General features: G+C 44.0%; 1 protein-coding gene and 1 pseudogene across 4 annotated transcripts in view; both read left to right on the forward strand.

The window, feature by feature from the left end:
- The first annotated feature begins 579 nt into the window (after positions 1-579).
- Positions 580-6,450, forward strand: LOC148477096 (uncharacterized; annotated as a pseudogene).
- Positions 6,451-9,462: 3,012 nt separating this feature from the next.
- LOC148477097 (aldehyde dehydrogenase family 3 member B1-like) overlaps positions 9,463-14,637 on the forward strand; it is a 39,125-nt gene continuing 33,950 nt past the window's right edge. For 3 of the 4 annotated variants that reach the window (XM_088457238.1, XM_088457242.1, XM_088457243.1), the window contains exons 1-2: positions 9,516-9,604; positions 12,497-12,582. In XM_088457238.1, the coding sequence (XP_088313364.1) occupies positions 12,527-12,582 (56 nt within the window). In that variant the 5' untranslated portion in view covers positions 9,516-9,604; positions 12,497-12,526. Of the gene's footprint in view, positions 9,605-12,496; positions 12,583-14,637 lie in introns of all 4 variants that reach the window. The other variant, XM_088457240.1, reaches the window with a different exon arrangement.

Raw genomic sequence — 14,637 nt, forward strand, 5'->3', positions numbered from 1 at the left:
GGGAAGTGTAGATGATTGACCACGCTGATGAACATACCATTGTATTCTATAGGAGGGGAAGGCTCCTCATTACTTTTAATATAAACATATATAACATGTTGTCTCAATCCCCGCCCACTGCAGCAGTAGGAGGAAGGGAGTAGCAAGGGACAGTCGGTACACCACACACTTATCATCTATTACCTCTCGCACTCAGTATGTGGGTACCTGCATTAAGGACTGGGGCAGTGGTTAGACCTCGCTATAGTCCTGGATATAATATAAATCCTTTCTTTGCTCACCTATTCTTATATTTCTCACATGCCATTAATATCCATTTATATAAACAGTGATATGCTGTTTGTCACCCTGATTTCTTCTTCGGGAAGCTTGCCACCTAGCAACAGCAGGTGGTTAGGCAGCAACCCTCCCGAAAACGCTGAGGCAGAGGAAAGTGAAAGAATGTTCACTTTCTCTGCCTGTGAATAACGCGGCGCGCGCGCTCGCGGGTCACATGCATGCTCATATCACGTGCACGCCTGTAGTCACGTGGGTGCACGCTTGAGCCGCGAATTTTGATTTTTTTCTGTCAGCGCTTGCATGGAGGACACAATATCTGTCTCCGTGACAGACTCACTACAAATGTCCTCCATGGCTGGCAGTTATAAGGGGAAAAGAGCCCACAAAAGGGCAAGAGCTTTCCCCTCTACTTCCACCTCTTCAGAGGACATTCATATTACGAAGAAAAAACGTTTTCCTATCAGAAGTTTTGACACTTCTGATTCTTCTGACTCTGAGGTAGAAAAATCTCCTCAGCACTGTGTCAAGTCACCTCCCTGTTCAGGGAACTCACCAATCCACAAGAAAATAGGTAAAAATAAAAGTAAGTTTAGCCCCAGGGAGACCTGTTCAGGTGTCATTCCCTTATTCCCTGGAATTGTCCGTAGCAGACAACAGGATAGTGCTTGGAGCAAGCACATCACTTCTGCCCGTAGCTGGCAAGATACCTCTGCCCATAGCCGGCAGCACCAAGGTAACCACCCTCAGCATGTGGGGTCACCTGACAGTCGCACACTTCCCGCAGGGACCGTTGCCACTCTTCCTCTGTAGACTGGGAATCAGAGGAAATTACCAGAACCTCCGCCTCATCCCAACGTAGGAAATATAGCGAGATTCAGATGGGCAGGGTTGCTTTAGCAGGGAAAATACCACCCACTAAGTTATATTCCACACACTGGGCCTTAAAAAGCAACTCTGAGGTCCAAAAATTTGCCCAGCTGGCATTTTGAGTAGCACTTGTCAAAGAAGATGAGTTGGTGTTACGTTCCTACACGGGTCTACCAGATGTACCAGCACTGTTCGCTCCCAATATTGACCCTGCTCTAGCCTCCATAGTGGGAGAAAAGAGGCACAACAATTCCACAGACCGTACCATGAGAAAAATTCAATATAAAATAGCCGACGCAGCTGACCCACTGCTCTTTGTATTAGATAAAGCAGAGAGAGAATGGGAGTCCAGCATCTCTCTGGAATCTCTGGTGGCATCCAAGCTTGCCCTCCTTAAGGCCATTAACAGAGCAACACTCATAATAGGCCAGACGTTCAACTATATCACCAACACCCGCAGGTCCAGATGGCTTACTGGTGCAGGACTCGCAGACCTAGCGCCTAAATCATTAGAATTCCCTAACCTTACTGACGCAGACCTCGTCGGCCCTCAGTTTATAGATTAGGTTAAAATAAGACATAAGGCAAGGAAGTCCTTTTGTCACGGCTGCTGACACTTATTATTATTATTATTATCCTTTATTTATATGGCGCCACAAGTGTTCCGCAGCGCCTTACATAGTACATAGAACTAATAGGTGAACAAGAAACAAGTAACTTACAGTACATTACAGTGCAGGACAAGGACACGACTTATATACATTGCTGAAATAGTGATTAAAGCACTCACAATAAGCTGCCGGGAGTTGGCAGTCCCGTGTTAGGTGCCCTAATGGGGAAGAGTAGAAGAAAATGTAAAGAGAAGCACATTAGGGAAGAGGTCCCTGCTCATGAGAGCTTACATTCTAAGGGGAGGGGCAGACAGACAGGCGTGACATAGAAGGGGAAGATAGGAAGGAAAGAGCATGAGGTGGGTTAGGACTTAGCACAGAATGAAAGTAAACAGAATTTATTCACAGGAGAAATATAATAGCAATGTCTCACATAAATTCTCAACAACACTGAGGTTCAGATAAGCAATAATGAGTATAGGAGAAAACCCCCCATATAGTCTTTAACACAGAAAAGTTATTAAGGTATTGAACCCCGAGTCCAGTATGAGGCTAACACCTCAGGATGGTATAGAGGAGCTTCACCTGGGGGGAACCCTGCAGTGATGGAGATCCGGAGCAGAGTGAGCCCTGTGATGCGATGAAAGATGGAGCAGGGTTGAGCCCTGTGATGCTGTGAGGTTGAAGCAGGGTTGAGCCCTGTGATGCAGTGAGGTCGGAGCAGGGTTGAGCCCTGTGATGCGATGAGGTTGAAGCAGGCTTGAGTCCTGTGAAGCGGTGTAGTTCCAGTACTGGGTTGAGCCCTGCGGTGTAACTAGAATCCGGAGCGGGGTTGAGCCCCGCAATGCAATGAAGGTTGAGGCAGGGTTGAGCCCTGTGAAGCAGTGTGGTTCCGGAACAGGGTTGAGCCCTGCAGTGTGACTAGAATCCGGAACGGGGTTGAGACCCACGATGCAGTGATGATAACTGTAATGGTGCAGTTGACAACTGTAACGAAGATGGGTTCGATGTCCACAGGAGTGAGAGGCAAAAGGCAAAGTAAATAGTGCAGCAAAAGGTGAAACCACAGCAGTGGAGCAGAAAGCAATACTTAGGCAATGGCTAACCCACAGGCACAGCAGGGATCTGACAGGAGTCCAAGAAAGACCTGAAAGTAACATTGCACAGACACTGAGACACAGTTAGTAACAGGCTTTATACTAGAGGTCTGTGATCCATAGGAAGTTCAGAACATGTGACCCAAATGGAATCAGGTTTTAAATAAAGAGCAATCTAGGAATTCCACAACCTGTAAACACCTTGGAAACAGATGATCACTTTAACTCTCTATTCCCTGTATGTGAAGAACACCAGCAAGCAGGATAGCTCCTCCAATGACCACTAAGGAACTTTGGAAAAAGTAATCTATTTTTATGTACTGAAATAGTCACAGTTCTGACACCTTTTCAGACCTCAAAAAAGTAAATGAGCCCTTCAAGAAGCCCTTTCTTCAAGGGGATAGGACTTCGTGAGCCACAGGTTCGACCCGAGACTTCCAAGGCACAAGAAGACCCCAGAGAGGAGGCTTCATGCACCGATCCAACGATGCCCCAAGAGGATCATACTCTAACACTTGGAACAATGCCAAGAGAGGCCGTAACTACGGTAAGTTCACCCACTTTCCCTTCTCTCCACAAAACTCTCAAACAATCATATCTAGAGTGGCAAAAGATTACCACAGACAAGTGGTTTCTGAAATGATCCATTCAGGGTTAAACCTCTCTCTAATTTGTTTTCCACACCAAGCGGGTCATATTCCTGATCCAAGGAATTGCAGTCCTCAGCTAGTCGAGGTACTGACTACAGCCCTCCTACAGGGAAAGATAGAACTGGCAGATCTGATGGAAAAAGGCTGGATCAGCCACTTATTTCCCATAATAAAGCAAGACGGCTCTAAATCAGTATTTGAAACCAAAACACTTTCGCATGGAAGGTATTCCACACATTCCTTGCCTCCTCACAAAAGACTGCTTCTGCATAAAGATAGACCTCAAAGAAGATTTCCATTCCATATCAGTTCATCCGAATCACAAGTGTCTCCTCAGATATTTTTGGAGAGACACCTTATTCCAATGGACAGTTATGATGTTTGGCCTTTCTTCCGCTCCCTACTCCTTTACATGGGTCATGAAAGCTGTAGTGTCCCACTTACATCAGCAAAGCATTAAATGTATCATTTACCTAGATGACATACTACTGGTACACTCAGACCACGACACCCTACTTAAACACAAAGACTCGACCCTTTCTCTACTAACAGACCTGGGATTCACAATAAACACTCAAAAGTCAGTGTTAGCTCCGACCCGGAACATAACATTTCTCAGTTTCGATCTAGATACCTATTCTTTCTCCCTGGCAGTCCCTCTAGAAAAATGGCTAGATACAAATGAGTACATACAAAGGACTTCCCAGAAGCGCGGATTATCCCTCCGCTCCTTAGCAAGGATTATTGGGAAAATGATTGCTATGTCCTCTGGTTTCAGACATGTGCCCTTGTCATGCAGAGAGCTACAAACACTCCTAAGATCTCTGCTTCATGCCCACTATTCCTGGACAAACACCATTTTCCTCTCCAGAATAGTAAAAACAGAACTGTCCAAGTGGAACAGTCTCCCTGTACCTCCTCCTTTCCCACTCTTAGACCCAACGCCCCATGTGACGATCACTACAGATGCATCACTAAGGGGTTGGGGAGGCTTCTCTCAAGAGAAAGCAGTCAGGGGCGCCCGGTCACCCCAAGAATCCAGGCTCTTCATAAACGTACTAGAACTACGCGCAGCAAAACTGGCTCTAAAAGCCCTAGTTCCCGAACACACAAGAAGGGTCTGTATCCAGCTATGCCTGGACAATACGACCGCGGTGTCATACATAAACAGAATGGGAGGTACCAAATCACTATCCCTATGCAAAGAAGCATTAGATATCTGGGATTGGGCAGTCCAAAGGGACATAATTTTACTGGCAATCTACATCCCAGGAGATCTCAATGAACTCGCAGACTCACTCCCGAGAAAGAATCTCCCTGGGTTCCGCAGCATTGACAAACCAGGTCTTCCTAAAAATACTCCAAACATTCGGAAACCTAGAAATAAACCTCTTCGCCAGCCCCACGAACACCCAAGTTCCATGTTTCATATCCAGAATAGGGACAAAAGGGGTATGGAGAATGGATGCGATGTCTTTCCCTTGGACATACCTATCTCGCCCCTATGCCTTCCCACCCCCTGTCCTCCTCTTGAAAGTCCTACAGAAAATCAGGGAGGAGCGAATACCCAGTATTGTGGTAGTATATCCGGTATGGCCATCCAGGGTATGGTTTCCCCTGATCAGCCAATTACGCATAGGACCCAAGATTCCCCTGGGGTTATCCAAGGACTGTTTCTAGGGAACTCCAGACATGTGGATGGTAATATTACTATGTTGCTAACAGATCCAGCCCTAGCATCCCCCACAAAAGCCCTAATCAATGCATCCTTAAGACCCCGAACTAGAGCCAGGTATGCAGCGATAATTAAAGAATTTGACCTCTGGCGGTCCCAATGGTCTTTTTCTGACCAATCCTCTCTACTACACTTAGTCTTAGACTTCTTATCCTCTAAATACCAATTAGGCCTAGCATCGGCCACCATAAAGTCATATGGTACTGCCTTAGCCATCATGATCCCAAACCTAACATATAATAAACTTTACCTTCGTCTGTTAAGGGGTATCTGCCTCTCCAGGCCCATACAACCTAAGTACTCCCATACCTGGGATATCGAACCCTTCCTCTCTGCCCTAGCCTCTTGGAAAACAGAGAACAACATTACCCTGTTATCCCACAAGTTGGCAACCTTGCTAGCTTTAGGGGGCTGAATTAACCCTTATACATACCTCAGACCCATGGTTATCATGGACTCCTACAGGGTACCATATCATTCTTAAAGGTCATACAAAAACATCTTCATTCAATAGCCCAATAGTAGAATTCGATTTGATACCTGATACTTCAGAACCTAACCTGTGTGCGTGGCTTCATGCTTATCATCTTACTTGGCCCTCACAGCACCAATCACACAGCTATTCATCACTTGCAGGAAACCATTTTGCCCAGCAAGATCCTCTACTATTAGAGGATGGATTGTGACATCCATGAGGGAAGCTGGGATAGACACTGACCACTTCAAAAGCCATTCCTTAAGGGGAGCAGCTGCAACAAGAGCAGCAGCTAATGCATGCTCCTACACTCGATCATGCTAGCAGCAAGGTGGGCCTCGACCCGTACCTTTGCAAAGCACTATTGGAGACCAACCGATCTACAAAAGATCGAGTTTCTCAGAGCAAGCACCAGGTATGTGGTAGTCTACCCACCTGCTGTTGCTAGGTGGCAAGCCTCTCGAAGAACAAAACACTAGTTTGCAGGAATCTATGACCTGCAAACTGGATTTGTTCTAGGGAACAGGATTGCCACCTAGCAACAGCTCCCAACCTACCCTCCCTTTTCTTACTCTCCTTTGCTAGGCCTGTTGTTTCCTCTAGAGACTCTCACTTGATGTCTATTAACCTTACCTTTCTCGTCCTTAAGGCGAAGCAAGGGACCCAAAGAAGCCTCAAGCAACCACCAATAAGTAAAAGAAGTAACCCGGTACTCCGGACAAGATTTCCGGCCTAAGTTTGGAATAGCTGTTTTCTGTCCAGTTCAGAATCCACTGTTCAAACCATTTTTTCCTTCCAGAAAATCATCAGTTACAGTTCAATAAAAATTGTTCTTTTTGTGAAGCATTTACGGTTTCATCCTTTTTTCTCTTTCAAACTAAGGTCAAAAGGTCACACAAAGGCATAAGGCATCAGGTATACAGGTTTACCTTCTCTCACACCATTACACTCTGGGAGACTGGTTTGTCACCAGCGACCTTCCGAAAAAAATCTAAATTTGCGGCTCAGGCACGCGCCCACGTGACCCTCGGGCGTGCGCTGCGTTATTCACAGGCAGAGGAAGTGAAAATTCTTTCACTTTCCTCTGCCTCAGCGTTTTCAGGAGGCTTACTGCCTAACCACCTGCTGTTGCTAGGTGGCAATCCTGTTCCCTAGAACAAATCCAGTTTGAAGGTCATAGATTCCTGCAAACTAGTGTTTTTCCAACTGAATTAATCTAGTTTAAATTTAATAATTTTAATTGCAAGACTTAATTTAGAATCAGCTGCTCAGTGCAACCCTGCACAATATAGCACATAAATATGAATACCTCAATAAAGACCAAGGGCTACATTTACTAAGGATTCCTGGATTTGCATCTAATATTACTACCCTTTTAAACACCGCTGTTACAACTGCCAACAAGTGGCAGCTTTGAAAAGCCGCTGCTTAGTAAATACACCCCTCAGACAGGGGCAGAACTTATGGGAGACAATGGAGGTGCCAGCACTGAAGGGGCACCTCCTCCATTGCCCACAATATATTCACCCCACTTAGGGCTGTAAATATGTAACTAGAGTGTACCGTCACGACCGCACAATACATGACACCTCTTCCCGGCACCTGAGAAGCTACCATAACCACATACTAGTGGAGGGCTCCATGTCAGATGCCGCTTCCGTCTATCTATAGCCTGTCCCCGCTCATTGATGTTGCTGCTCCTCAGCAGCTTCTCATGCCAGTGTGACTCTGATGTCCCCGCTCACCCACAACTTCCCATCCCATTCCTCCCTGGTGACAGCTCTACCCGCGGACCTGTGCGGTGAGCCCGAGCATAAGTGTGGCTGCAGATCTTCCAGGAGCTGGACGTAAAAAAGGATGAACCAAACGGAGCTGTGGGTAAGAGGGCATTGGAGGCGGGGGCCTGGGGCACCAGCGACTGAGTCTGGGGACAGATCTTTGATGGAGCAACTCCAGGCATGTGGCTCCTCCACAGTAGCAGTCTTACAGTACCTTGACTCAAACTCAGTCCACAAAGCCCCCACATCAGGTGGTTTTCCCATCTATCTGGGGTATCAGAATGGCTCCCCACCCTACATCAAGTGGCTTTCACCTTTATCAGGAGGACTCTGAGCCTCCTGCTAATTGCACTATACAGGTCACTATCTTATCTGTGACTAACGCATAACTGTATATACCCGAAAAAGGGGGTGATATCCTGCACATTTACTTTAGTAAATAGGCCTATTAGAAACACATATACTATATTAGTGTATTTGTGCGGATAGATAGATAGATAGATAGATAGATAGATAGATATGCACGGATTCAGTATGAAACACCGCCGGCCGCGGTTCAAATCCAGGCAGCGCCAGCCCGACCTGGAAGGAAATCCCGATCGTCTACCAGGTAAGTAAATACTAACCTAACTGAACCCCCTAACCCTAACCCTCCTTTAGGGTGCCTAACCCTAACCTCCCCCCCTGTGCCTAACCCTAACCCCCCTTTAACCCCCCGGGGGTGCCTAAGCCTAACCCTAACCTTCCCTTGGGGTGCCTAACCCTAACCCTCCCTCACTCTAGCCTAACCCTAATCTCCTGGGGGGCTGCCTAACCCTAAGTCCTCCCCGGGAACCCTAAACCTAACCCTCCACCCCCCGCGGCTGTCTGCGCTCGGCGCCTGGCATCCCTTCGATCGGGATGCCGGGCACCGGTCTCCCGGCGTAGGTTAGTTAACCCTCGCCGGGATTCTGTAGTCTAGATGCCGGCGATCGGCATTGTGACCGCCGGCATCATAAACGCATACCATATGTACCATATTTTTTTTCCTTTTTTTTTTTTTAGGGAGGGCACCAAATTATAACTTGCCTCCAGGCGTCTGGGATGATTTTTACGGCACTGCACTCAGAGTCCTATGTCATGTCAAACATTGTGGTAATAGATTTCAGTGCAGGGATACGGCATCTTATTGTCTCTAGTATATATTGTATACAGGTGTTAGGGTGACACCAAGGTTTGCCTAGTCCCAGTTGCTTCATTGTGTTGGTTGTGGTGTCTAATTTTTGTAAATTATTGGGATGTAGTTACCCGACGCGGAAGGCCAGCTAAGGAGTTATAACAGGCGTCAAGACCTGTCATAATCCCGATGGCGGAATACAGAACACCGCGGTCCTGATTAAGGTAAGTACGGGTGTCCATTCTATTAGCTGAGGGGGGGGGGTTAGGTTTAGAGCACCCCGGGGGGTGTTAGGGGTAGGCACCCCCGGGGAGGGTTAGGGTTAGGCTAGGGGAAGGGGGTAAGGGTTAGGCAGCCCCCAGGAGGGTTAGGTTTAGGGAGCGGGGAGGGGGGGTTAGGTTTAGGCACCCCTAAAGGCGGGTTAGGGTTAGGGGGGGGAGAGGGGAGGGTTAGACTACTTACCTCAGCCTGTCGGGATTTGAACTGTCAGTAATACAATTCCATTCCATATTATCATTGTGGTAAAAATAGCAGCATGATGTGTCAGAAATAGAAATATTACTTTTTCAAAGGTTTACTACTCAAAAAAAACTATAATAATTAAACTACATAAGAAAATGTGAAACAACTTCAATAATTATAAAATAATAGTCATATTGCATGTTGTTAGTAAATTATGTATACTGTGCTATGTGATTTTCTGACATAAATGGGTTAATTAAATATCTACAATCAGGTTGTTTTAATTGGCTTGTCAGTGATTAGAATTCTCACATAGCCCTGTTGGTTGGGCTGGCTTGATTGAAGTGAGGAACAGCAGGTAGATCTAATTGAATATGTGATTTTGGCGTTTTCCATCAAGTCTGTGTAAGTTTAGCTATGACATGGAGGAGGTTTACAGCAAAGATGTGGTACAGTGTGTAGAGACATTCTATGTTACTTGGTGCACAGTCTGGGTAAGGCAATGTTTTAAGTGTGTGCAAGAAGCTGCAGATTGAAGCACTTGTATGGGCACATGGGGTCTTGGGTGTGTTTAATAAGACTGAAAATTTAACAAATGTAAGTCTTCAATTTTCACTAAACTTGTCAAAGAAGATGTGAGTTTGGATTAGAAAAGTAGAGTGGTGCGAGAGCTCCCTGACACATGTCCTCAGTCTGAAAAGCTGCTTCTGACATACAGAGGAGGCATTGGGGAATATGTACTTAAGGGGGGTATCCACTAGACGTTAAAGGTGAACGATAACGATAAAATCGTTTGATAATCGTTCGAACATCGTTTGAAAATTTGGTCTTTTAGACATCTATCATCGTCAGGCTCAGCATGTTTCCAGATGATGGATGACCCTGCACTGAACGTTTGCTTGTTCAGTGCAGGCACATCACACGACTGACAAACGACTACATGATTACAATGTCGTAATCGTGCAGTCGTTTTCAGATCTTGTAGTGGATGCCCCCCATAAGCTCTGAAAAATGATAAAGTGGAGAATGATAAACTACCAGCCACTCAGCTCCCAACTGTCATGTTACAGGCTGTGTTTGAAAAATGACAGTTGGGAGCCGAGTGGCTGGTGGTTTAACACTTTCCAGAGCTTAGTACATTTGGTCCAATGTTTTATAAGTTCCTTTACTACCAACCCATTTACAGTGTGATACCAGTTCTGCTCTTAAAATTTATATTATTCATTTTGCAATAACCTATTCAGAATCTATTTCTTGAACAGTTTTTTAAAACCTTATTTAGCCCAGGTTATTGTCAATGGCAGATGAGAAAAAAGCAAGTCTTATTACACTTGCAAAAACAAATACAATGAACATTAACATTTATTTATGCATATATAAAACTATTTGTAACTGGAATGGTTAGGGATGAATATGGTGAGGTAAAAAGGTCAGTCCACTTGAGTGAATCAGGGAAAAACATGTTACATCAGACTAGTGGGCAAGTGCTATTTCTGATTAGTATACAGCACCACCTATTGGCTTTTGGAAAGTATTACAGATTAATAAAATTGTATTTTGTTGGAATGTTGCAATAAGGAATTATATATATATGTTAAATAATGAAACTGATACTTTAAGGCAGTAGCTTGCGGTCTTAATTTTGGTAGCTCACCTAGCTGCAGTACTGCCGAGCCAACTAGGAAGAAGTGACCTCTGATGTGTGCTCCCTCGTGGCATTGACGCCATGGGTGGAGCCACAGGGAAGCACATCAGGTGATTGACGCAGCCTCTACAGCAATTCGCTTGACGTGGTTCCACCCACAAAGTCTACGCTACGGCGGCGCAAGTGACCCCCTCCCCGCCCAGCCCTGCCGGAAATTCACACAGCAGTCCTCCCTATATCTTTTGCTCCTCTACTGCACGTACCTCCTTTGAGCTGGTAATTAACATGAATGTGCCTGTGCTTAAATTTTATTTACAAACTACAACAATATCACTGTAATAGTTAAATGCATATTTTTTTCTATGAAACATTTTTTTTTTCATTTACATTAAATTACCTTCAATTGTTTGGTTATTAGCCAGATTTTGTTTTTCTACAATTTTAGTAGCTCTTCAGGAGGTTTAATTTTTCTAAAGTAGCTCACACCTCAATTAACGTTGGAGACCACTGCTTTAAGGTCTTCAGAAGTGGGTAGTATAGTTATTAAGGGATGTATTTATCAAAGCTGGAAGAGAGAGAAAGTACTAACCAATCGGCTTCCAGTTTACATTTTGCAGGCTGTGTTTATAAAATTATAGGAGCTGATGGGTTGGTAATTTTTTTTTTTTTTTTTTCAATTTTATCTCCCAGCTTTGATAAATACCCACCCTTAATCTCAGAGTATACATTAGCATGGCTTCCGGTATGCCCCACTTCACTGTATACTATGGGGTGACCTGGTTTTCTCAGTGAGTTTAAACTGTAGTAATCTGGGTTGTATTAAATATTGTAATTTTAAGAAAAATTGCAACTTGTGCTCTGAAAGCAGCAGACTGGCTTTCTGTGGTCAGAAGATGATCCAGGTGACCAACATTATTTTTTTTATTTTCCCTGCTATGGTTTTGTGTGCTGAGAAAAGGAGTTACTGTTAAAGTGTACTCAATTTATAGGGAAGGATATACAGCTGGATACTATGTAGTACTAAACTGTAAAAATGCAAATACAAACTCACTGGCCAATATTAGAAGTGGGACATACTTGTATGCATATGTAAAGAATGTATTCTGTGCCATAGCTTGTTACTAGTGGCAATTTATTGATTAAAGTGAATGGTGGGACATGGCAATGTGCAATGAACATATTGGCAATGTGCAATGAACATATTTTGTACGTAAACAGAAATGGCAACAAAATGTGACTGTAAAGTACATAAATAATATCATTCATCTCCCACTGCAACAGCTGAAGATATTGTTTCGCTATATGGACTCATACAACCAGAAGTTATTTGTAAGCAGTTAACCTGCATTCCCCAAACCTATATTACCCACACCTACGTGTGCCTTGATTATCTTTCTAAATAAAAGTGTAAGCATATAATCTTTCTGGCAAGCCTTTGTTTTGCAGTTATCTTACGTTTCCTGTGTTTAGTGCAGTTCAATAGAGTTCTGTGGGTTAATTCATTAAGTAGTGAGTACATTATGCTCCTGGTAATTCTAAGCCTATGAGAACACTCTTCTAGCAGAAGATCTTGTCATTACTTTTAACTAGTTGCTGTTTTTCAGCTGGCTGTGATGTCATTCGTTTGACATATTTTAAATTCATATTTTTATTTTAACATAGACCACAAATTTATATATGTTTAAAGTTTACAGCTTGTTAGCAAATATCCTAAAAATAAAAATGTATCCATTTGTTTCAGGCATAACGGAACACGCGGCCGGGAGACGCAATGGATAACAAAAAATCCTCACCCTCACCTGCCCGTTGGTTTAGGGTTTTAAGAAGGTAAGATTTCAATACCTGGTCCTTCTAAGCATGACATGGATGCCACATACACCATTACCCTCTGCCTTCCCATGTAAGTTGATCATATTGGTTTAAATGGGATTTCCTATGGAATGCACCAGCCATCTGATAGTGACAAACAATTACGAGGACACATATTAGCCTCCATTCCTTCTAAACATAGCTGTAAGCCTATAAAGTGGGACACTGCAGGCAGAAGTGATGTTCTGTTTCGGACCCACCAACAAGTAGATAATGGTCTTCAGAGTCCCTTTTACTTGGCACACATTGGGGAGTGATGCAGTAGTTTGAGACTGAGTTGGAAGCTTCTCTTTATCACTGACATAATTAGTGAGTTTTGACATACTGCCCGACTGGAAAAGTAGATGTGTGCATTTATGTGTATCTCTGGGCCAAGTCTGAGTCAGACGGATATTTGTCGGGCATTTCAGGGCAGGAGCTGTGCGGTGACAATGCAATGGCCCAGATCTGTTCTGTATTATGGGGGTGTCATTGGTGTGCAGCTATCCATCCCTGCTATTATGAGTCCTGCATACTGGGAAGGGAAGCCCAATTTAGGCAGATCTTACACCTAGCATGGGGCTGGTGCAAGTGCTGATACTAATGATGAAGACTGCAGCTGTGGACAGAAACCAGTGGTCGGTCGGCTTCCTGCTTGAAGCCGCAGGAATCCTGGCATTAGCCCTACAGAAACTTGCGTTCACATCAGATACGAAGTCTGGCTTCCATGGCATCAAGCAAACACTCAGAATAGCCCTAGCATGTACAGAAAGGAACCCCTTCCTTTTTAGGACACTGTTAATTTTGTACACTGAATACTGCTTTACTGTTGTACTGTATATTGTACTCAAATAAATGCATGTACTTGTCTAAGTCAGTCTCGTATGGATTAACATCCATTCCTTATATATCACTGACCTGAATAGGTTGTGAGCCTAGCCAGGGCCGGATTAAGGCTTGTGGGGGCCGTGGGGCAACTAAGTTGTGGGGGCCCCCACCAAGCCACATTTAGCCTACCCCTACCTCCCCTGATTACTTACCTTCTGGGTTGTGAATGAAGCAGCACAGTCAGCACTGCTGCATAAAGCGCAGAGCGGCTCCAACATCAGTGATCAGCGTCATGGACCTGTCACGTCACGTGATGCTAATGAGGGGACTCGGGAGCCGCTATTTTCTTCCATGCTGGAGAGTTTTAAAATATTACACTTTTGAATTGAGCGTTGCTGCTACATGCCAGGATGACTGGATAAATGTGCGCTATTCCTCTTTTATACACAAGAATATTTTGTCTTCATAACTTCACTATATTACTGTACACTAGGATACTCTTATTGTTTAAGGTCCAGAAACTTGGACTATATCTGATTTTTACTGCTCATTTTTTATTTCTTGACTGCATTTTTGATATATGCTAATTAGAAATATTATAATAGTTTTTTTTATATATAAATGAACGCTTTTTCATTATAAAGATATCAGACTTTTGTAGTGCTTCTCTCAATCTTTCCTATATAGCCTCTTTTCTCTGCTTTCCACAAGATCTGCCGGTAGCTGCTGGGAGACGGTGAAGTGGAGTAACCGTGCATTATCATTTGCATCTATAGGGGCTCAACTTGCAATACCCCCTGGAAACGCTCCAGTTTGCTTCGGAGTCCAGGGCCAAATATATCCTTGCACAAATTGGCGAAATGTTACAGTAAAAAAATCCCCAAAAACCATAAAAGGGTGTGGATTAGCCAGTTATGTTTCACACACACCTGTTATTACCCGATTCCGTTGTATTAACATATGATCTAGCCATTATCTAGTGAAGCATTTTCCGTGCATATGTTCTGGGTTCAAATTGGCGAAATGTTCACCACAAGCATACCAATACTGTGTGTGTGTAATATATATATATATATATATATATATATATATATATATATATACATATAATCATACACACTGCCAAATACATACACAGTATACACACACTAATGCATACAGTATTAACACACATATATACACATACTAACACATACACAGTATACA

Source organism: Taudactylus pleione, unplaced genomic scaffold (assembly GCF_031769625.1).
Source record: "Taudactylus pleione unplaced genomic scaffold, aTauple2 ptg000749l, whole genome shotgun sequence".
NCBI lineage: Eukaryota > Metazoa > Chordata > Amphibia > Anura > Myobatrachidae > Taudactylus > Taudactylus pleione.